Source organism: Hippocampus guttulatus, chromosome 13, assembly GCF_054856545.1.
Source record: "Hippocampus guttulatus isolate MCC_2025c chromosome 13, RoL_Hgut_1.0, whole genome shotgun sequence".
NCBI lineage: Eukaryota > Metazoa > Chordata > Actinopteri > Syngnathiformes > Syngnathidae > Hippocampus > Hippocampus guttulatus.
Window position 1 is genome coordinate 18,507,630 of NC_141273.1, and position 23,622 is coordinate 18,531,251.

At 43.9% G+C, this 23,622-nt stretch overlaps 1 protein-coding gene across 1 annotated transcript in view; it reads right to left on the reverse strand.

Moving 5' to 3' along the window:
* gabrr2a (gamma-aminobutyric acid type A receptor subunit rho2a) overlaps positions 1-18,682 on the reverse strand; it is a 62,665-nt gene extending 43,983 nt beyond the window's left edge. The window contains exons 1-3 of the mRNA XM_086128004.1: positions 18,419-18,682; positions 10,382-10,488; positions 2,268-2,335 (exon numbers count right to left, since the gene is read on the reverse strand). Of these exons, the coding sequence (XP_085984130.1) occupies positions 2,268-2,335; positions 10,382-10,488; positions 18,419-18,531 (288 nt within the window). The 5' untranslated portion in view covers positions 18,532-18,682. The remainder of the gene's footprint in view (positions 1-2,267; positions 2,336-10,381; positions 10,489-18,418) is intronic.
* Between the last annotated feature and the right edge of the window lie 4,940 nt (positions 18,683-23,622).

The following is a 23,622-nucleotide window of genomic DNA, read 5'->3' on the forward strand; positions in this document are numbered from 1 at the left end:
TGGCTTGACGTGTGTCAAGCGTGACACAGACGGATGTTACGGAGAATCCGGTAATTTTTCAAAATAAAACATCTTTCGTATTCCGAAATAAATGAAACGGAATTAAGGCAAGTTCTTTCTGTGCGGCCTGGTACCAAATGCCCTGCGGACCGGTACCGGTCCGCGGACCGGCGGTTGGGAACCACTGCTGTAGATCATGGCATCGAAACGAAGAAGAACAACCCAACAAAACAAAACAAAACAAAACAACCCAAAATAGACAAATTTTTTCCAAGATGGAAAAAAATCTGCATTTTTTTTTTTAGTACTGTACGTACTAAAAAAAATCACAACACAATAGTGTTGTGATTTTTTTTAATACTCTACACCTGTACTGTATACTGTACTGCAATTGTTGTTATATCAATAATTTTTGGACAGTATATTTTTGCATTTTATTGCTTGTGTTGTTACACGTGCATTTTGTCAACATACTTGCAGGTTCATAAAGGACATGTACCATGCTCATTTCCCGAATAAGGAAATTCTGTTATAAGGACAGATTGGACAGCACAAACATGAGTCCGTACTAGAGAATATTTACTGTATAACTTTTTTCTGTATCAATTTGCTGTATATTTCAGTGAGTGACAGGTGTCCAGCCAATCACATGATGCGATGCAATGACGCTTTGCAGCCAATCACAGCATTGACAGTACTGACGCTTGTTCTCTACTCCATAACAATAACAGTGCGGCGGCGATAAGTGACGCTAAAGCTAATCCCTTGTCATCTCGAAACTACCGGGCAGTGAATGTGATACGTCGACTCCCCAAACCAAAATAAGAATGAACTGTAGTTCTTTTAAGTTGGAATGGCTGATGGAGTATGTGAAAATAGAAGAACAAGCAGTGAAACTGAGTGAGATGTTTTCTTTTTCGAGTGAAAAACGTATGCTCTGCAAAACATGCAGCAAAGCTACAGTTGTCAGTGAATTTTCCAATAGAGAAATATGGACTAAATGGAAGCTGCACTACCTCAAGCGACACATTCAGCAGAAAAGTCATTTGAATGATGTTGGAATTATACAAAGACTCAAGATGGGAAAAGGGATTGGTACAATATTGCAGAAGAGCGCAAACGACCGGGAGAAAAAGAACCGTCTGTCACACAGAAAAAAATCCGACCCTGAGCAAGTTAAAGTTCTAATTGACTATATTTTACTTGCCATTAAAATGAACACACCAAATATTGGATTGAGGCTGATTTGATTCCTATTCAATGTGTTAAAATATTGCGTTAATTTTCAATGTTAAGAAAACACTTAATTGTTAAAATAAGCTATTTTTTTCACATTTTCAGGTAGTGGTGTGCCGCGGGATTTTTTTCAATGAAAGAAATGTGCCTTGGCTCAAAAAAAGATTGAAAAACACTGGTCTACGGTATGTCACTCTTGATGCAGGTCAAGGCGTGCTTCTCGGTCATGTGATAGATTACCGCTCCAGTGTGGATGACTACACAGACACTGTAACATCATACATCAGTTTCTGTGAGGACATGCATATGCCACAGAGCTCAATGTAATTGTAGCCAATTCTGCCATATGTTCAAGTTGCTCATTTCTATCTCCCGCCTGAAAGCTGAGACACTCGCCTCAACATTGCAATTTCGCCTCACAGAATGTTACAAATGTCCATGTTTATCCGCGGCACATTTATCAACAAAGAGTGCAGCCGGACAATCTCCGTGCAGCAAAAGAAAGTTAAAACGCATTTTACACATTGACAGGTAGCGACAAATATATTAGTTGGGCCCAAAACTCATTTGTGGGGGTTGATAAATAGATCTGTTGCAAACACTGCAGGTTGTTGTGTCTTGGGTACGAATTGATTTCTCGGTTCAATGAATGAAGACATTACAGCCGTCACAAAAGTTGCATAAATAGCCAAATATTGGTGATATGATAAAGCTGATGAGATGGGTGTCAGTTTTGCTCCATACACACTTTTAAAGTAGAGAGCGATAGCAATGGCCAACACAAAAATACTGTCCAAACAGTATCAAAATGATAAAAATAAAAAAAATAGAGAAACTGCAATATAGTGGGAGTGTGAAGCATTAACCACAATAAATCGGGAGATTTATACTCCTGTAATTACATATTTGGGAAACAAATGATTAAATATTATACCTGGATTCTTTAACTTTCTCTTTATTATTTTGAGTAAAATACATTTGCACCAATGAAAATCGAATACAATTCTCCAAATACACAGAGGTGACCTTACCATGTCAACTTCTGAGATGCTATCCAAGCTTTCCACCTGAACATCGACCCCCACAGGGATAGCAGGACCTGAAAAACAAAATGATGCATTCAAGCGCCAGCTGTAAATTACAAATATCCATCCATTATCCTCTCCGCTTATCCTCACAGGCATGCTGGAGCCTATCCCAGCGGTCTTCGTGCAGTAGGCGGGGGACACCCTGAACTGTTTGCCAGCCAATCGCAGGGCACATTCATGCTCCTGTTCACATTCAAGTTAGAGCATTTAAAAATACTATTACGACTATATTGACTGAGTTAGAAATATGTGCCAGCTCAAACCGATGAAATGCCAAAAGCTTGAAAACTGCATGAATAAATGTTTGATGAAGCTTCATACAATTATAGATCACAGTACCCATAATGCATGTGAATTTCCCTATGATGGTATCAAACCAGTATAAATCTAAAGCACAAATGAATAATACTAACGAATATACAGTAGACGCCCAAAAACAATAGAACACTGTCAGTCTCATTTTGGGTTGAAAGCCTTTCATAGCTGTGAACAGCTATGAAAGCCCTCGCAGCCTGGGAAACTTTGGGGTACAGGCACGCTGCGATTCTGGCATTTTAGAGTGGTTCTGTTTGTGACCAACTGTCATGTTCCGGTCTCGGCAGCAGGTGGCGGGCTGATCATTCTTACTGCTGCACACCTGCTGCCAATCTGTCATTATTGCACCTGGTATTTAAGGACCTACTTTTTGGCGTGTTACAGAGTGTCATCAGCAGGTTGCAACAGAGATACCAAGAGACTGGAAGAATCACAGAAAGATGCAGAAGTGGATGTTCTTTGGCCACACCCCATGCCGATGACCGCGCTATCTTGTGAACAATGCCCTGAGAAAATGCTGATGAATGCCACTCAAACTCCAGGCACATTTAAGGGAGGTGAGAGGCACCCAAGTGTCACGTCAGACCATCCAAAACAGTTAACATCGGCGCCGTCTTTGCGCTAGACGACCTGCATGGTTACCAGACCACTCCACCGGGCACAGGCGTCATCGCCTTGCATGGGGCAGGGAGCAATTAAATTGGACGCGGGACCAGCGGGCCTTAGTGCTGTTCTCTGATGAGTCTTTAACGTTGAGCAGAATGATGGCCGCCAACGATGTTGGAGACGTCAACGAGAGTGCTATGCATCATTTGTTGCCAGACGAGCTTTTGGTGGTGGCAGTGTGGGCAGGTGTGTCCAGTTGGGACAGAACTGCCCGATACTAAATGGTCCAGTGACAAGCCTATACTACCCGAATTACTATTCCTCCAGTGATTGTGCCCCCTTCACGGGCCTTATTTCATCTTCATGGATGACAATATTCCAGCTCATCGAGGTCACATCAGGAGAATATGGCTGTTGGAGACGACCGTATTTTCCGCACTATACGGTGCACCGAAAAGTCTTCAATTTTCTTAAAAGCTCACAGCACGCATTAAAATCCGGTGCGCCTTGTGTATGGTCATTACGGTAATAGGTCGAGCCCAAGATGGCTCCTTGCTGGAGACATGCTTTGAATGTTATAACTTGCTGTTGGTTCAGTGAACTGTGTCACTGCTTTATTAAATATGTTTTTCAGAGATGAAAGTCCTTCGGATTTTCCTGGAATTCCGGGTTTTTCAAATTTTTATGCAAATCTCTCCGGAGAATTGAGGAAAATTTGCCTAAAATAATCCGGATATGAGTTGACAACATTTAACGAAGACGCGTTTGAGTTCGTTGTTTTGCTTTCACGAGCGTAGCCATGTTGAGACACTAACACTAGTAACAGTAAAGAGATTTTCGTCTCTTTATAAACACACTTGCTAAACCCCAGTGGAACGAATAAAAGACACCGTGGACAAGACAGTTATCGTAAAAAATATATTTGGACAAAAAGGGAAACGCACAGATTGGCAGAAAAACGTGTCTGTCGGACTTCGAGTGTCGTCTCGGCTAGTTTAGCTTAGCTGTTGTCGTGTGTGACGTCAGGTGTGTGTTGTCGTTGCGTCGGTGCTGATTGCGTGCGCGTGTGTGTTTATTTATTTATTTTTCCGGGATTTTCAGAAAAGTCCACTTTCATCTCTGGTTTTTGTTGCAGCTTTGAAAAAAGGAGAACTGTGGTGTTGTTTTTTAAAATGCACACTTTATTAATGGTTTTCACAGTCCCAACAAATACAGGTACGTCTTTGTCCTTCTCCGTGCCTTCTCTTCTTCCGTTCGACTCGAGAGGCGTTCATGACCGCCTCCGAAAAACGTAAATTAACGACTCCTTTAATGAAACTACGAAAATGGAAAATAATGCATCAAAACAGAAAATCAAGCAAGGAAATCACAAAATACATTCTATAGCCCCCCTACAGAATTTATTTTGTGATTTCCTCATTTGTGAATTCAGTACATAAAGGAATAATTAACACTTCTGAGAAAGTCCAGTCTCCTACATTTCACTGATATCTGATCGTTCGGTTAGAGCTACACTCAAAAAATGCCAAAATAAATTCTGTAGGGGGGGCTATAGAATGTATTTTGTGATTTTCTGTTTTGATGCATTATTTTCAATTTTTGTAGTTTCATTGAGTTAATTTACATTTTTCTGAGGCGGTCATGAACTCCTCTCGAGTCGAACAGAAGGAGCGTAGCTCCATCTAATGGGTGCATTATAGATTGCGCCTTATAATCCAATGCGTCCAATATATGAAAAAAATTACAAAATGGGCCATTCATTGAAGGTGCGCCTCATAATCCAGTGCGCCTTTCAGTGCGGAAAATACAGGTAGTGTACCTCTAATGTAATGGCCTGCATTTTCTCCAGACCTGAATCCTCTTGAAAACCTGTGGCCATCAACTGAGTCGCTGTGTAAAGGGTCGAAACTTTGTACACCAGAACCTCAATGACCTGAGCGGTGCCCTTCAAGAAGAGTGGATCAGTCGACAATAAGTCGAATTGTGAAGAGAATGAGACGTCGTCGTCTGTAATTGATGCTCAACGGGCACATGACGTGTTATTAAGAGGTTGAAATTTTTAGTTGTGGTGTACCACTATTGTTGTTAACTTTTGTTTCAATGAATTGTTTGAGAAGAGGAAATCACCAGTGCATCCTTCTACTTAAATGTCCTACTGTTATCACTGTAGTGTGAACTTTACCTTTTCCATAAATTTCACCTGAACGCCAAATAGCCCTCGCTTTTTTTGAGTAATGTAGACATACTCTTACTACTCACATTGTCTGAGGAAATAGCCGCTATGCCTTCATGTATCATTTGAAGAATGTCGTCTTTTGGCATGGAGATGGACCCGATGAAACTGAGCAAAACCTCTGTGGACGCTACCACAACCAACCTTTATTTCGTACTAGTGCTTCAAGATAACAGATTTAAATATTCACGGCTTTTTCATACTACAAAGTCCATCCATCCATTTTCAACACTGCATATCCTGAACAAGGTCACAGATAGTGGCTGTAGCCTATCCCAGCTGAATTCTGGCAGAAGGCGGACTACACCCTGAACTGGTCGCCAGTCAGTCGCTGGGCACATCACAATACAAAGTATTTTCCTGAATGCAAATAAGAATTTTCAATCATTTGTAATGACTATTTCTCAAGATATTGTTGCCAAGGTTAGATGAGCTTTGAGGGGGTGTCTTATAATTAAATGCAAATATACCATCAAGTAGAAATGTGTAGCACCAAACTTCATCGTTGCTTTATAAGCAGGTGCATAATGGGTTTCTGATAAATCCATCTGTAGTTCCTGAGAAACAGCATTTCGAATGAAATAATGTTAGTAAATTCATATATTACAAAGTCCTATTTCACCATGGCAACCAGAGCTGATATTTGCAAATACTGTACAATGTTCAAATTACCTTATGGGTTCATATGGCATGTCAAAATTTGAATAGCTTAGGACCATTATTTTCCTTGTCGGGAAGAAAAAAATCAATCTATTCCTTTTTAAAACGTTTTTTGGGGGGTGGAAGGTGGGGGGTCAGAATATTAAATAAGAATTTTTCTAAGAAAATAGTTTAAAAATCAAATTCACCATTGCGACCTCACAGTGCAGATGTCTTTGGCTCTGGTCTCCGTGTGTGGAGTTTGCACATTCTCCCCGTGCCTGCGTAGGTTTTCTCCGGGTACTCCAATTTTCTCCCACATTCCAAATTCTGGATGCCGCGACTATTACTTTTGGACTTTTTGTGCCGACTGCTTCTTAGTTGTGACAGTGTTATTTGCAGAGTAACATCTGGCTGATGGTGTAACAGATTGGTGCCAATGCAAATCTAAACTGTAAGCAGGAGGAACGGCTGCCAGCTTAATCTGCTCAGCATTGCTGCCGTGGGAGTTTGCCACATAGCTATGTGCCATAAGAGTTATATTTCAAGTCACCTAAATCACACCATTCAATGCAGCTAATAGGCAAAGTCCTACTATGTTTTGAATCTAAATATTTGATGGTCTTAGGTTGTTAAGTGTGAAGGGAAACTGGTCCTCGTTGTTATGACAGTGTGACAAGATCATATCCCCAAAGAGATTACATTGCATGACACGTTGGTGCTCAGGGATAAAGCAGATGACATGAAAGCTCTTCTCCGATGAGTGTAAGTTTGAGCATGGCAACAGAGCTAGGATAGCAATACAATTCTTCCATTTCAAATTTGCAAAAGCCACAGTGCAAATCTCCCATAAATCTTTCTCTGAACTCTTTCGAGTAGACAGTTCCTACTTTTTGTCATTGGCCTATCAAAATCATATGCAGTCAATTTAATACTGATTGAATAGGTTAGAGATTTACAATGGAATTCCATTTGTATGTCAGTGATGGAACCCAAATTTGTATGTAAATTTTTTTTTATGTGTGCCAGACTGAAGGTCATTTTCCCTTTCCTCAGCATACCTTTGTTCCACGTCTCCTTGTGTTTCTGCTTCCCCCTGTATTGTCCTGTGCTTTAGCTACTTGTTGCTGTGCCACATTGCTCATCGTTCTTTTCTGCGGATACATTTTTTTTGAAGATGTAAAATTCTGAATGATTCCCAAATATTTGCGGATTTCTCCATGGTCTCCATTGAGACAAACAAAGGTTTTCTTATCTTGTCTTAAATTGTGTTCTCCACTTTCTGTTCCCTCCACCTTTCTCTCACTTATTTCTTTTTCATGGTTTAGTTTGTCCTCCCCGCGACCCTAGTGAGGATCAAGCGGTTCGGAAAGTGGATGGATGGATGGATAGTTTGTCCTCACCTCATTTCCTCTCTCAGCTATAATCAGGTACCCGTTTGACCATAACCAGGAGAACAACACGCCGGCTTCCAAGTAGTGGTGGCCATTGTCCTCCTGTGCAGCCTATGTCCACATCTCTTCTCTCGTGTCAGTGAGCAGCACATCACCACCTAATGTATATTATATCCATCCATCCATTTTCCGAACCGCTTGATCCTCACTAGGGTCGCGGGGGGTGCTGGAGCCTATCCCAGCCGTCTCCGGGCAGTAGGCGGGGGACACCCTGAATCAGTTGCCAGCCAATCGCAGGGCACAGAGAGACGAACAACCATCCATGCCCACACTCACACCTAGGGACAATTTAGAGCGTCCAATCAGCCCGACATGCATGTTTTTGGAATGTGGGAGGAAACCGGAGCACCCGGAGAAAACCCACGCAGGCCCGGGGAGAACATGCAAACTCCACACAGGGAGGCCGGAGCTGGAATCGAACCCGGTACCTCTGCACTGTGAAGCCGACGTGCTAACCACTGGATTACCGGGCCGCCCGTATATTATATATTTCTGTAATATTTGTTGTGTTTTGTATTGTGTTGTCTGTTTTTGCTGATGTTGATTTTAGGGAGTCCATCTATGGCTCGTGGAAAAACATTTCAATCAATTAGTTAGTCTGTCCAGCTCGTTCGCGACAGCACCAGGCTCCAGCGGCTCATCAAACCTTGAACCACATCCAAGCAGCACAACCTTGCAAGATTCACCAAACAAAAGAATCATATCAAAGCCAGAGTTCTTGCTACACCCAAGTGTAACATTCTGGCTCAGAAATGGGAACCACACCAGCCATCTCTTCGAGTGGCATTCAAATCAGCAGCTGTGTGCGCACACACACACACACACCAGTGGCGATTGCTCTCGGACTGCAAGGGAAGGTCGGCTTCCCCTAAAATGTCAAAGAATAAGTGATCAAATATATGAATGTAAATTTCATTGTGTTTACATGTCTTTGACTAAATATGCGCGACAACGTGCTCAACTTTTGTTCCGAATCAGCTTCTTCTTACTGGTTACGACTCCCTTCTCATTCATTCCCGCAGCTTCGCTGCGCTTTAAACGGTGGACGTTAAGCGTCCGCAGAGCGTCGACTGCCCGGACGCCGAGCGTCTCGAGAGTTCAGGGTAGGTTGTCCCAATGCGTTAAACGGAGACGAGTCATTGGATACAAACTGGTTTTTGTCCCGCCCACGGACGCTCGGCGTCTCTGGGACTGGATGGCAGTGGGAGGGTACCGGACGCCAGGCTTTTCTGCATCCGATTGGTTGATCTGTCTGAGCCTGTGTGCCAATTTGATTGACATCGAAATGAGCCAATCACCGACCTTTTAGTGTAGGCGTCCGTGTGAGCAATTTTTCAATTCGCATTGTGTGTAACAGTATAAAGTATAAATATATAAATGTGTGTGTGTAGAGAGAGATAGAAACTGACATGTGGTATGTGTTATTGCTTTTAATCCTCAATAGAATAACACATTAAGGTTGTTGTTAATCTGCATCGAAGGAAGAGAGGAAAAGCCCATCAGTTTGATGTATGTGGTCAGAGTAATGCCATATTTTGTTTACTGCAGAAGAGATTTTGTGGCCTTTTTTGAAATGTGGTGGTTTAGCAATATTCCAGATTTAGCCTTTAAATTTGAATTCTAATGGCCAAAGTTACTCTTGAACAGTAAGAAATTTACAAGAGTATTATTCGTTACTAATCTTCTTGTCAATGTCTATTTTATCCACATAAAATTATTTGTGCTGATACAACACGTTTATTCGCGCTTTCACACCAGCTGCAGCTCTAACAAAGTGCTTTTCTCCCAGGCCTCCGGTAGAGGACCCCAACTTCAGTCACAAATTGGTATATTCTCATTCCATATTTGTGACTTGCGTGACATTTGTAGATTCTCCTTTTACATTTTTGACTTCAGTCACGCATTTGTGGATTTTTGTTACACGTTTGTAACTGCGGTAAGGACACAGATTCGTTTGATTCTGGTTTGAAATACGCATTTGAAAATGGTTTTGTTACAATACTGTCCCCACAATCTCACAGTTAAGTGGAAAGATATGGATATATTCTTTGGCATTCGACTCAGCATGACTTAGATTTGTTCTTGGTTTTACTGTTTGGTGCTTTCTACTGCCTTTATTACCGATTTGTTTTACTGTTTATTGTGCATGTTAAATTGCTCCATGTACAGCACTTTGTATGCAGCGATGGCTGTTTGAAAGTGCTCTATAAATACAGTTGACTTGACTTGACTTATTTACTGATTGATTTATTTCAATTCAAACAAGACTATGCATTTTAATCAACATTTGCATGTTACTATGACGGATTAGAGTTATTGGCTAGTTTTCATAGCAGACACTTGGTAGGTTGAGAAAAAAAAATAGGGATCCACATCTGGAAGCCTCCCCACTACCCTGGTGTGAAAATGGGCAGTGAAGGGTGGGAAACATTGTACAGCACCCTTTTAAAGTACAAGAGCAAATTAGATAAGTGCCATTGTGTATCACAAAGTACAACTGAGTATTTCCTTGCTGCATGTTGGAACTACTACTGATTATGCGCATACAATTTACAATTAATGACATCCTGCAACAATAGTGGTACACTACAACTATACAGTATAGTGGTATGCTGTTTTTCTTCAGAAATGCAATATTTTGACATTGAAGTTCTATGTGTACTGTATTATTTTTGCAGACTTTATTGACATAACACCACTAAGCTTTTTTTCAGCTTTTGTGTCATGAGAGGTGACAAAATAATACAAAAGGTTTACAGAGGCATGAACTAATTTGAAAGCAAAAAGATTCACAAATGCCAGTTACTTACCTCCAAATGCTGGCCTCATGGTGAAGTCATGATCATCTACTTTGATGAGATGCTCTGTCTTCATTTTACGAGACTTGGTCACATCTGGAGGCTTCTTTGCGAAAGAGCTAAAAGAAGAGAATGAGGGGCAGATTATGTACATACCTTTTCCAGAAATAACAATCGTAATATGCTGTTTTTTTATTCTTTGATTCATCTTTCCACGTATGGATGATTTTAATATGGCTATGAGATCATAACACAAGACAAGACATTTTTGAATGTCACCTCTGGCAGAAAAAGAGCCTGATCTGGTGTGCGAGGCAGAGAAATTCTGACTAGATAGAGTCAGATTCGCCTCACACGTAGCTTGGGCTCTGGTAGCAGTCCTCTCAAGAGGGGTTGGACTCTTTTCCACTCGAGAGTTGTCCACAGTGAATGACGCACAGCAGATGTGGGAATATTTACTGTCCCCTGGCTTAGTGGCTGTACATTGTGTTTCATCTTGGTGGACGAGAGGGTAGGCTCCCCCCGCCTTCAGATGAGGGACAGGTTCTGACTATTGTTTGTGTTCATGCACCAAACAGCAGTTCAGAGTACCCACCATTTGTGTAGTCCCTGGAAGGAGTGCTCAAGAGTCCTCCTTCTGGGGTCTCCATCATTTTGCTGGGTGACTTTAGTGCTCATGTTGGCAAGGACGGTGAAACCTGAAGGGGCATGACTGGGATGAATTTGGGGCGTGACTAGGAGGAACAGCCTCTCCTTCATCAAAACCCAAGCGGTGTTCGATTACTGGCCTTCTGTGCTTGTCACGGTTTGTCCATGTTGTTGATATTTTAGACACTCAGGTGAAGAGAGGAGTGGCGCTGTGAACTGATTACCACCTGGTGGGGTGTTGGCTCCGATGGCAGGCTCAAATACATTGTGAGGGTTTGCTGGAAACGTCTGGCAGAATCATCTATCAGAAAGAGTTTTAACTCTCATCTCTGGCAGAAATTTGCCCACTTCGCAGAGGAGGTGGCGGACATTGACTCTGAGTAGACCATGTTCTGTGCCTCTGTTGTTAAGGTGGCCCACCAGAGCTGTGGCTGGATCATGGTGGCAACCCCTGAGCCTGTTGGTGGATACCAACGGTGAGGGATTCCGTCAAGCTGAAGGAGTCCTATGATGCCTTTTTGACCTGTGGGACTCTGGAGTTATCTGTTGGGTACCGGCTGACCAAGCAGAATGCAGCATTGGCGGTTACCAAGGCAAAAACACGGGTGTGGGAGGAGTTCGGTGAGGCCATAGAGAACTTCCAGATGGTTTTGAAGAAAGCTTGCTGATGATCTGACCCATAGAATCAGGTCCGTTGGTGTAGGCAGGGATCAAAAGCAGGCAAGATATGGCTCTCGAGGAACCGGAGTTCCTTACCCCTGCTGTATAAAATAGGAATGGGGTGCTTTGACCTCAACATGGAACGTTGTGAATCAGTGGAGAGATTACTTCAAAGGCGGCATGCTGTTCGACTGGTTGGCACGCTGCTTCACATTTCGATTTGCTCTGGCCTTCTGTGTGGAGTTTGCATGTTCTCCCTATGGGTTTTCTCTGGGTACTCCATTTTCTTCCTTCATTCCAAAAATATGCATGGCAGGCTCATGAAACACTCTACATTCGGTGTGATTGTTAGCACAAATGGTTGTTCGTCTATGTGTGTCCTGCAATTGACTGGCAACTAGTTCAGGGTATACTCCACCTCCTGCCTGAAGACAGCTGTGATAGGATCCAGCACGCCCTTGACCCTCGTGAGGATAGGCGGTTTAGAACATGGATGGATGGATGAATTCTTCAAAGATTTCCTCACTCACACTCACTGGGGTCTATGAGTCTATCTTTCCTATCTCTGGAGAAAAGGTCACCAAGGTGCTTTAAAAGCTACTTGATGGCAAGGCCCCGGGGGTTGATGAGACCCACCCAGAGTCTCAGAAGACTCTGGATGTTGTGGGGATGTGCTGGTTGATACAACATTACATGGACAATGGGTGAAGTGCCTCTGGACTGGCAGATCGGGGGTGGTGGTTTCCCTTTTTAAGAATGGGGACCGGTGGTGGTGTTCCTTTCGGGGAATCACGCACCTCAACCTCAATGGTAAGGTCCATTGAGAGGCGCTGGAGAAGAAGTTGAATCTCAAATTCCGGAAGAGCCGTGTTATTTTTGTCCTGGCCATGGGACAGTGGACCATCTCTACACCCTCGGCAGGGTACTCGATGGTCGCTCAACTAGTCTACATGTGCTTTGAGGACTTGGAGAAAGCATTTGACCGTGTACCCTTGAGCATCTTGTGGAGGGTGCTCCAGGAGTGTGGAGCAACCACTGTATGACTAGTGTCAGAATTTGGTTCCGTTTCCCTTCAGTAAGTCAGATTCAAGGTCAAAGTCAAGGTGAATATTTATTTAAATAGCACATTTATACACAGTAAACACTGCCCAAAGTGCTGTACATATTAAAATATAACACTATGATGAAACACAATAGTGAGAAAAAAACCCATTAAAAATAGAAAAATACACATTAAACACGATACAAAACAATAAAATGCAAATGTGCAACCCAGCTCATGTTGAACAACAGCACAAATAAATGTGACTGTAGAGAGTCTGAGATGGGGGGCGGGGGAGCTTTGCAAGACAAGGGGTCAAAACCTTTAAACCAATACAGATTTTTTAGGTGGTGAAATTTATTGCTGACATCACTTGCAGACAGCTGTGATAGGATCCAGCACGCCCTTGACCCTCGTGAGGATAGGCGGATTAGAACATGGATGGATGGATGAATTCTTCAAAGATTTCCTCACTCCCACTCACTGGGGTCTATGAGTCTATCTTTCCTATCTCTGGAGAAAAGGTCACCAAGGTGCTTTAAAAGCTACTTGATGGCAAGGCCCCGGGGGTTGATGAGACCCACCCAGAGTCTCAGAAGACTCTGGATGTTGTGAGGATGTGCTGGTTGATACAACATTACATGGACAATGGGTGAAGTGCCTCTGGACTGGCAGATCGGGGGTGGTGGTTTCCCTTTTTAAGAAGGGGGACCGGTGGTGGTGTTCCTTTCGGGGAATCGCGCACCTCAACCTCAATGGTAAGGTCCATTGAGAGGCGCTGGAGAAGAAGTTGAATCTCAAATTCCGGAAGAGCCGTGTTATTTTTGTCCTGGCCATGGGACAGTGGACCATCTCTACACCCTCGGCAGCGTACTCGATGGTCGCTCAACTAGTCTACATGTGCTTTGTGGACTTGGAGAAAGCATTTGACCGTGTACCCTTGAGCATCTTGTGGAGGGTGCTCCAGGAGTGTGGAGCAACCACTGTATGACTAGTGTCAGAATTTGGTTCCGTTTCCCTTCAGTAAGTCAGATTCAAGGTCAAAGTCAAGGTGAATATTTATTTAAATAGCACATTTATACACAGTAAACACTGCCCAAAGTGCTGTACATATTAAAATATAACACTATGATGAAACACAATAGTGAGAAAAAACCCCATTAAAAATAGAAAAATACACATTAAACCCGATACAAAACAATAAAATGCAAATGTGCAACCCAGCTCATGTTGAACAACAGCACAAATAAATGTGACTGTAGAGAGTCTGAGATGGGGGGGGGGGGGAGCTTTGCAAGACAAGGGGTCAAAACCTTTAAACCAATACAGATTTTTTAGGTGGTGAAATTTATTGCTGACATCACTTATACAAATAGATATTAGTGCCGATGTCCGGTCCACTCATGTCCCTTTAACTTTTTCAACATGAGCACTACAGAGATGACAAAGAAAAGAATGAAAGAGACAATTGACAGTCAGGGGCGGCAAGTGAGGCAGAGCCTCACAAGCATCATTTGCTGAATGTGCTCTGCATGTGAAGAATTAAGGAAAAAAATGGAAGAAAAACAAACTAATTACCGTATTTTCATGACTATAAGGCACCATTAAAAGTCTCAAATTTTCTCCAAAATGGACAGGACGCCTTATGATGCGGAGCGTCTTGTGTATGCGCTGAGTTCCAAAACCTGACTGACAGCCGACACGCTGTTTATATAGAGAAAAGGCGGAAGTGACTGTGGACAGGCATGCGGCAAAGAAGTCGGCCAATCAGTGAAGGGTGGGCGTGTATATATACATATATGGAGAGAGAGAGAGAGAGAGAGAGAAAAGGCAGACGTGAGTGAGGACACGCATGCGGCGAAGAAGTCCGCCAATGAGTGAAGGGTGGGCGTGTAAGTGGACGCTAAAGGGACGCCCCAAGCAGGTACCAACACCTTTATAGAGTGTGGCTATGTGCATTGTTGCAAAACAACTTTGGTTTTGGTTTCTAAGAACTCCCGAAAATAAATTCTACAAAGAGACACGCCTACGAAGCTCAGTTCAAACTTCAAGCCATCGGTTATGCTTTTGGCATGCGTGCCCATCTCACAGCAGCGGTGAAAAACCAAGTCAAGCAAATGAACTCTGAGCTTGCCGTTATTCCCGGAGGCTTGACTAAAGAACTCCAACCGCTGGACATCGGTATCAATCGGGCGTTCAAAGCAAATTTGCGACCGGGCGTTCAAAGTAAAGTTGCGAGCGGCATGGGAACAATGGATACACAACTTTACAAAGAGTGAGAGGCAGCGCTGGGCGAGTTACGCCACAATTTGCGAATGGATTGTGGCTGCTTGGACGAACGTGTCTGCTTGCATTGTTGTTCGAGTTTTTGGCAAAGCCGGCATCATTTCTGTGGAGCCACATGGCAATGAGAGTGACTCTGACAACGAGAGGGAACCCGGCGTTTTTGATGGATTACCGGTACTTGCACAATTGTTCAATTCTGATACAGAAGATGAGGACTTTGATGGATTTCTGGGTGATGATTGATTGAAAAACGTGAGTACATTGTACGATGGCTAAATAAAATACAACGGAATTCCGTTTTGCTTCCGTTGCCTTTTTAAAAACGTGTTTTTAGCTTGTATCTGTATGTCTTGGCATGCTACCGTATGCTACAAGCTAACGTGTTTTTAGCGTGCGCGCATGCATGCCGTATGTTTAAGCTGGCGTATGTTTTACCCCTCTGTAAAACTGCGGCCAATAATACAGTGCGTTTTGTCTATGTGTCAAATACAGAAATAACACCCGTTAATGAGACTGCGCCCAACCATACGGTGCGCCGAATGGTCGTGAAAATACGATATATTAAATTATGTTCCGTTTTAGTTCTATGGTCCATGAGCTACATTGATTTTCTTTTATAAGATAAGATAAGATAAGAAAACTTTATTAGTCTCGCAATGGAGAAATTCCCAATTCACAGCAGCAAAGTTATGAAAGGAAGTAGAACAACAAAATATAGGAGCTGCTGGAAAGGCAGCCACTCTCGTGGCGCCATTTTGAAGTCAAAATAACAAAAATAACACAACACAATACATCGGACACAGACAGTCGTGCAATCTTCACCACTTTTCTGCATACACTTTGTTGTCTGAAGCAATAATACAATAATTTTCAGTAATTTCCTCATCAGAAGAGCTGAATATGCATATTACATGTGAAGAACGAGCAGGAAGTGAAGCGAAGTTCACCACTTCTTTTAACTTTTTAAAGCATGGCTGAAGTAAAATATCACATTTCTCATGAACACTTTGAATTAGTAATTCATATCTTCGTCAAATCCTGGCTGGATTACTGTAATGGACTTTACTTTGGAGTCAGCCAATCCTCCATTAAGTATCTCCAGTTGGTCCAAATGCTGCTGCTCGCCTCTTGACTGGTAGAGGGAGCACATAACTCCTACCCTGGCATTACCTTCACTGGAAGATTCTATTATGTTTTCAAATCTTGAAATGGCCTTGCTCTACCTTAGCTCTCTGAGTTCCTCCGCCCCTAAACACCTTCCCGGTGCCTCAGGTCTGCGGACCAGACGTTATTAGTGGTACCGAGAACTAAGCGGAGGCTCAGAGGGGATCGAGCTTTTTCCATTGCTGGTGCCTCTCTTTGGAAAGACCTCTCACTGAAATTCGGCACGCACCCTCGCTGCCCTCTTTAAAACTCTTCTTAAAACTCATTTTTATTCTTTGTCTTTTGACTCATCATGATACTTAATTTTTAGTTTTGCGGGTTTTGTGCTTTCTACTGTCTTTGTTATTAATTTATTGTTTTGTTGTTTATTGTTTTATATATGATATTTGCTCCATGTGCAGCACTTTTTATACAGCGGTGGTTGTTTTAAAGTGCCCTATAAATACAGTTGAGTTGAGATTCTTTTGTTTCACATTGTTGAACATCAACTGAATCATAATTAAAAGCTTTGAAATGTCGATATTCACAATTTAAATTCAGACTTTATTTGGGACATATTTTAACCCTTTCATTTACCCTATACCCTGATAACATGATAAGCTGTCCATTGCAGTCAGCACTGTCCCTGAAAGGGTTAATGAAGGTCAACATTGAAATCAAGGGTAATCTTCGATTTTGGCTTCATAGGTTTAGATCTGACTCAAGGGAAGTAGTGCCTCACGAGTCATGAACCTCACCAAATATCACTGATTTGTAACACTATTTCTACAGTATATAGCAGGAGTCCCCAACGTGGTGCCCGCGGGTAGCCCGTGAGGACCACACCAATAGCCCGCCAGTGCTAGGATTGTGATTTGCTCGTAGAAATTATGATTTAAAAATGCAAACACGGGCAGTATTGTGAGGCATCTTTAAGATGATCAGAGCCTGAAAATTAAAATCATTCAGTATTAAAAATAACACATTCTAATATTATTAAATGTAATTTGTACAAATGTTATTTCAGACTTGTATCAATTTGATAGCCCTTCACACAATCAGAACACATGAAGTAGCTCTCACTCTCAAAAAGGTTGGTGACCCCTTGTATATCATATACTTATATAGTACATCTTGTCCAGGTGTGTTGAGTAGATCTGTGAGCCTGGAATTATTTTTCTCTTTTTTTCTGTCTTCACTGGAACCAAAATATGATTGTAATGATAAATCTGTAACATATAAGTCAATACGTCCTTATCATACAATAAGTCCTTATGATCCACTGACTGGTTGTGCTCTGCATATTTCTTTTGTTGGATTTGATCTTGTTGTAAAATACTTGAAATATTTGCCTGCCTCTCTGCTTTTGGATTTTGCATCTCATCACAGCGAGCTGTGACACCCACTACTTACAGCACTTGAGCTTTGCTTACCAAAACATTGTTTTTATTTGTTGTAGATAGCAATTTCAGTATGGCCTCGTTTGACTTGAATTTAATCCATTGTTGGAGATGTTGGCTCGAATCCCTTGACAACAAGAAACAGGCATCATTATTTTGCTGTAGCAAACTGCGATTGACTTATTTGTGATGCTTCAGGTCAATGGGATTCTTAGTTTTATATTTTCCACAACACACAGAACAATACAGTGATGAGTGAAACGACCGAAACATGCATAATTTCGCAATTCATATATTATGTTGGGTCACAAATGTACAATGGAATAAGCCTAATATATATATATATATATATATATATATGTATATATATATATATATATACATATAATAATTGAAAATAAAATCACCCCCCGCAGAAAAGTTCTAAAACAGTGCTAATACATCAATATTTTAAAAGATACAATAATATAATAGATTATTATCTTAAAGGATACTCTTACTGGATGTCTTATTTTCACTCAACATGATCTCCCATCACATTTCACAACTGACAATTTCTCTATCAACCCCCCAATATATGTGTATTCATGAATCAATTCTGTAAATTAATCATCATGCTGTCCAGTATTGGCGTAATGAAGTCACCTCGTTATATTTGTTACCATTTTTAATGACCATACCGGGAAATGGTATGTTATAAAACCATTGCAATTGAAGTACAGTACTAGTCTAGTATGTGTGTTTGGATATATAGAACTTTAAACAGATGTGAAGCTCTTGATGATACAAGTTTTCACATTTTCTCCAAATGAACAAAGATAAATCAGAACATGACTATTTTTATGCTTTTAAAACATTTTGGTCACTTACGTGCCAAGCTTTTGGGTCTCCACAGTTCCCGTCCATCTCCGCTCCCGATGACGGCATTCCCCCGTAATGAGTAAACACAGAAATAAAATCAAAGGTTTTGTAAAATTGGGCATTTTGATGACCAAAAAAAAACAGAGAACTCTTGAACTCTCCCTTCATGCATTTCATTCCAAGGGGACTCAGGCAGAGCATGACTCTCAGCGGAGGATGGATGAATCCTCAGTCATGGCTCTGACTCTCTGCAGTTGCACATGTGTGCACCTCTTCACCGTCTGCACTTTTCACACCAGGGTGGAGGAGGGCGTTGGAAGGTGGAGGGGGGGCAGTTGGGTATGGGGGATGGAGGATGGTTGGCGAATGAACAGCTGAGGAGAGAGAAAAAAATACATTGGGATTACTTGCTGCGAAGCATGGCAAAACACGAGAGGGAGATTACCGTATTTTCCGCACTAAAAGGCACACCTAAAAGCCTTCCGTTTTCTTAAAAGCTCACAGCGCGCCTTAAAATCCGATGTGCCTAGTGTATGGTGATTACGGTAATATGACGACCCCAAAATGGGTCCTTGCTCGAGACATGCTTACAACGCAGAGTTCAAATTTAAGGCGATCGGGTTATGCAGTTCACCACGGAAATAGAGCAGCACAAGAGAGTTCAACGTTAACGAGTCAATGCTAGAACTTGCTGTTGGTTAAGTGAACTGTGTCGCTGATTTATTAAATACGTTTTACTGACATCTGATCGTTCCGTAGCAACACCACTCAACAGCTAAGCTTAGCTGTTGTTTGTTCAAAGCTTCTTTGATCTGTGATGTGGTTGCTTTGGCGCTGATTGGTTGAACCGCGTGCGTACGTGTTCGCGTTCACGCACGCACAGCAGAGAGCAGCGGACTATGGACTGCTGAGGTGCTCTTCACTCAAGCAGCGTTGCTACAGTTCTGTTGGTAATTCGTTGAGCGCAGCTTCATCTAGTGGATGCATTGTAAAGTGCGTTTTATCGTGCGGTGCGTCTGATATATGAAAAAAATGACAAAATAGGCCATTCATTGAAGGTGCGCATCATAACTCAGTGCACCTTTTAGTGTGGAAAGTACGGTATTCATTCCTTTGGTGAAAAAGAAAAAAACCCTTCCGTCTTCGGATGGGGACACGGGTCCTGACCGTTGTTTGTGCATATGCACCAAACAGCAGCTCAGCATACCCACCCTTTTTGGAGTACTTGGAGGGTGTGCTGGAGAGTATTCCAGCTGGGGACTCCCTTGTTCTGCTGGGGGACTTCAATGCTCACGTGGGCAATGACAGTGAGACCTGGAAGGGCGTGATTGGGAGGAACGGCCCCCCGATCAGAACTCGAGTGGTGTTTTGCTATTGGACTTCTGTGCTCGTCATGGGTTGTTCATAACGAACACCTTGTTCAAACATAAAGGTGTCCATATGTGCACTTGGCACCAGGACACCCTAGGCCGCAGTTCGATGATTGACTTTGTGGTTATGTCATCGGATTTGCGGCCGCATGTTTTGGACACTCGGGTGAAGAGAGGGGCAGAGCTGTTAACTGATCACCACCTGGTGGTGAGTAGGCTCCGATGGTGGGGGAAGATGCCGTGCCTCTATTGTTGAGGCGGCCAATCTGAGTTGTGGCCGTAATGTGGTTGGTGCCTGTCGTGGCGGCAACCCCCGTACTCGCTGGTGGACACCAGCAGTCAGGGATGCCGTCAAGTTGAAGAAGGAGTCCTATCGGGCCTTTATGGCCTGTGGGACCCCAGAAGCAGCTGACGGGTATCGACTGGCTCAGCGGAACGCGGCTTCGGTGGTCGTCGAGGCAAAAACCCGGGCGTGGGAAGAGTTCGGCGAGGCCATGGAAGCTGACTTCCGGACGGCTTCGAGGAAATTCTGGTCCACAATTCGACGTCTCAGGAGGGGGAAGCAGTGCACCACTAACACTGTTTACAATGGGGATGGGGCGCTGCTGACTTTGACTCGGGACGTTGTGAACCGGTGGTCAGAGTACTTCGAAGACCTCCTCAACTCCAGTTGAGCGAAAGAAGCAGTCTGAGGACCCTGAGGTGGGCTCTCCTATCTCTGTGGTTGAAGACACCGATGTGGTTAAAAAGCTCCTCAGTGGCAAAGCCCCAGGGGTGGATGAGATCTGCTCGGAGTTCCTCAAGGCTCTGGATGCTGTGGGGCTGTCCTGGTTGACACGCCTCTGCAGCATCGCGTGGTCATCGGGGAGAGTGCCTCTGGATTGGCAGACCGGGGTGGTGGTCCATCTTTTTAAAAAGGGGGACCGAAGGGTGTGTTCCAACTACAGAGGGATCACACTCCTCAGCCTCCCTGGGAAGGTCTATTCAGGGGTGCTGGAGAGGAGGGTCCGTCAGGAAGTCGAGCATCAGATTGAGGAGGAGCAGTGTGGTTTTTGTCCTGGCTGTGGAACTGTGGACCAGCTCTACACCCTTAGCAGGGTCCTCGAGGGTACGTGGGAACTCGCCCAACCAGTGTACATGTGTTTTGTGGACTTGGAGACAGCGTTTGACCGTGTCCCTCTGGGAGTTCTGTGGGAGGTGCTTCGGGAGTATGGGGTACCGAGCCCCCTGATACGGGCTGTTCGGTCCCTATACTGCCGATGTCAGAGTTTGGTTCGCATTGCCGGCAATAAGTCGGAATCGTTGTCCCCACTTGTCTCAAAGCCAACATCATCCCGGTCCCGAAGAAGTCGTCCCCCTCCAGCTACAATGACGACCGCCCGGTCGCACTCACCCCCATCCTCATGAAGTGCTTCAAGTCGTTAGTCATGCAGCACATAAAGTCTGGACCACCTGGGGCTCAAACATCTCCCTGTGCAACTGGCTGTTGGACTTCCTGACGGAGAGACCATAGGCAGTTCGGGTCAGCAGCAATACCTCCAGCACCATCATGATGAACACAGGTGCCTCACAAGGATGTGTGCTGAGCCCCCTCCTCTTCACACTGCTGACCCACAACTGCACTCCTTCGTCCAGCTCCCATCTCTTTGTTAAGTTTGCGGATGACACGACTGTAGTGGGTCTCATCAACAACGACGATGAGACAATCTACAGGAGTGAGGTGAGCAGGCTGCCCTTGTGGTGTAAAGACAACTATCTCCACCTGAATGTGGAGAAGACAAAGGAGATTGTTGTGGACTTCAGAAAGACGCAACCCTAGCATGCTCCACTGACCATTAACGGTGCCACATTGGAGAGAGTGAGCAACGCTAAGTTCCTGGGAGTGCACATCTCTGAAGACCTGTCCTGGAGCCACAACCATCGGGATCACAGACTCCACCCACCCATCTCACAGCCTCTTCGGCTGCTTGCTTTAAGAAAGAATCACGTGACCAATCCAGGAACTGAATCGTTTGAATGTGCTGCGCCAAAGTGTGTTTTTAAGGACACAAAGTGTCTCAACATGACGTGAGTTTGTTGGCTGGAGTTTTGCGAAATTATGGATCGTTCTAAGAAGTTTTTCCCAGTGTGGAATCATTTTGATCTTGGTAAATCTTTTTCTCCTTTGTCAAAACATGACAGGAGCGGAGCACACAGATACTCACATATCGCACACGCACACTCACAATGACCCAACAAAGACTGACAGAACTCAAGGAACTAAATACAAGCAAAGTGACGAGACAACGAGAAACACCTGGACAAGACACAAAGGGGTGAGGGTGCTGATTGGTTCAACACAAGGGACACTGATGACGAAAACAGGTGGCGACAAAAAGGGTACATGAGGAAACAAAACCAAACGTAACCAGACAGAAACATAGCAGTTATGGCTAAGAAAAAGTAAAGTTGATCGAAAAGCGAATGGGAGACACTTGATAGAGGTTTGAGGGAGTGTTTAATGAAAGTGAGAGTATGATGATCCAGGTCGGGACGCAAGGATGGCTTGCAAACAAATAGATGAGGTTCTGGCTTAGTGTTAAAATGTGTAAACATATGTCTTTTAATTTTTTTCCTTTCTCAAGGAAAAGAGTCGGACATTGTCTTTTTTTTGTCTCATTTGCAAACATGGTCCATGGAGATTCCAGTCTAAACTCATCTGTCAGCCTATCCATCACAATTGCTAAAGAGGAATATTTCCTATCCTGATCATAACATCCATCCATCCATTTTCCACCGCATATTCGGGGTCGGGTCACGGGGGCAGCAGCTTTAGGAGGGAAGCCCAGACTTCCCTCTCCCCAGCCACTTCTTCAAGCTCATCTGGCGGATCCCGAGGCGTTCCCAGGCCAGCTGAGTGACATAGTCTCTCCAGCGTGTCCCGGGTCATCCCCGGGGGTCTCCTGCCAGTGGGACATGCCCGGAACACCTCAACAGGGAGGTGTCCAGGAGGCATCCTAATTAGATGCCCGAGCCACCTCATCGGGCTCCTCTCGATGTGGAGGAGAAGCGGCTCTACTCTGAGCCCCTCCCGGATGACCGAGCTTCTCACCTTATCCCTAAGGGAGAGCCCGGACACCCTGCGGAGAAAACTCATTTTGGCCACTTGTATCCGGGATCTCGTTCTTTCGGTCACGACCCATAGCTCGTGACCATAGATGAGGGTTGGAACGTAGATCGACCGGTAAATTGAGAGCTTTGATCTTTCGCTCAACTCCTTCTTTACCACAACAGACCGATACAACGTCTGCATCACAGCAGACGCTGCACCGATCCCCCTGTCGATCTCTCGCTTCCTCCTGCCCTCACTCATGAACAAGACCCCAAGATACTTAAACTCCTCCACTTGGGGCAAGATCTCCTCCCCGACCCGGAGGGGACACTCCACCCTTTTCCGACTGAGGACCATGGTTTCAGATTTGGAGGTGCTGATCTTCATCCCAACCGCTTCACACTCGGCTGCGAAATGCTCCAGTGAGAGTTGGAGAGCCCTGCTTGAAGGACCCAACAGTACCACATCATCTGCAAAAAGCAGAGATGCAATACTGAGGCCACCAAAACGGACCCCCTCAACGCTTTGGCTGCGCCTAGAAATTCTGTCCATAAAGGTGATGAACAGAATCGGCGACAAAGGGCAGCCTTGGCGGAGTCCAACCCTCACTGGAAACGATTCCGACTTATTGCCGGCAATGCGAACTAAACTCTGACATCGGCAGTATAGGGACCGAACAGCCCGTATCAGGGGGCTCGGTACCCCATACTCCCGAAGCACCTCCCACAGAACTCCCAGAGGGACACGGTCAA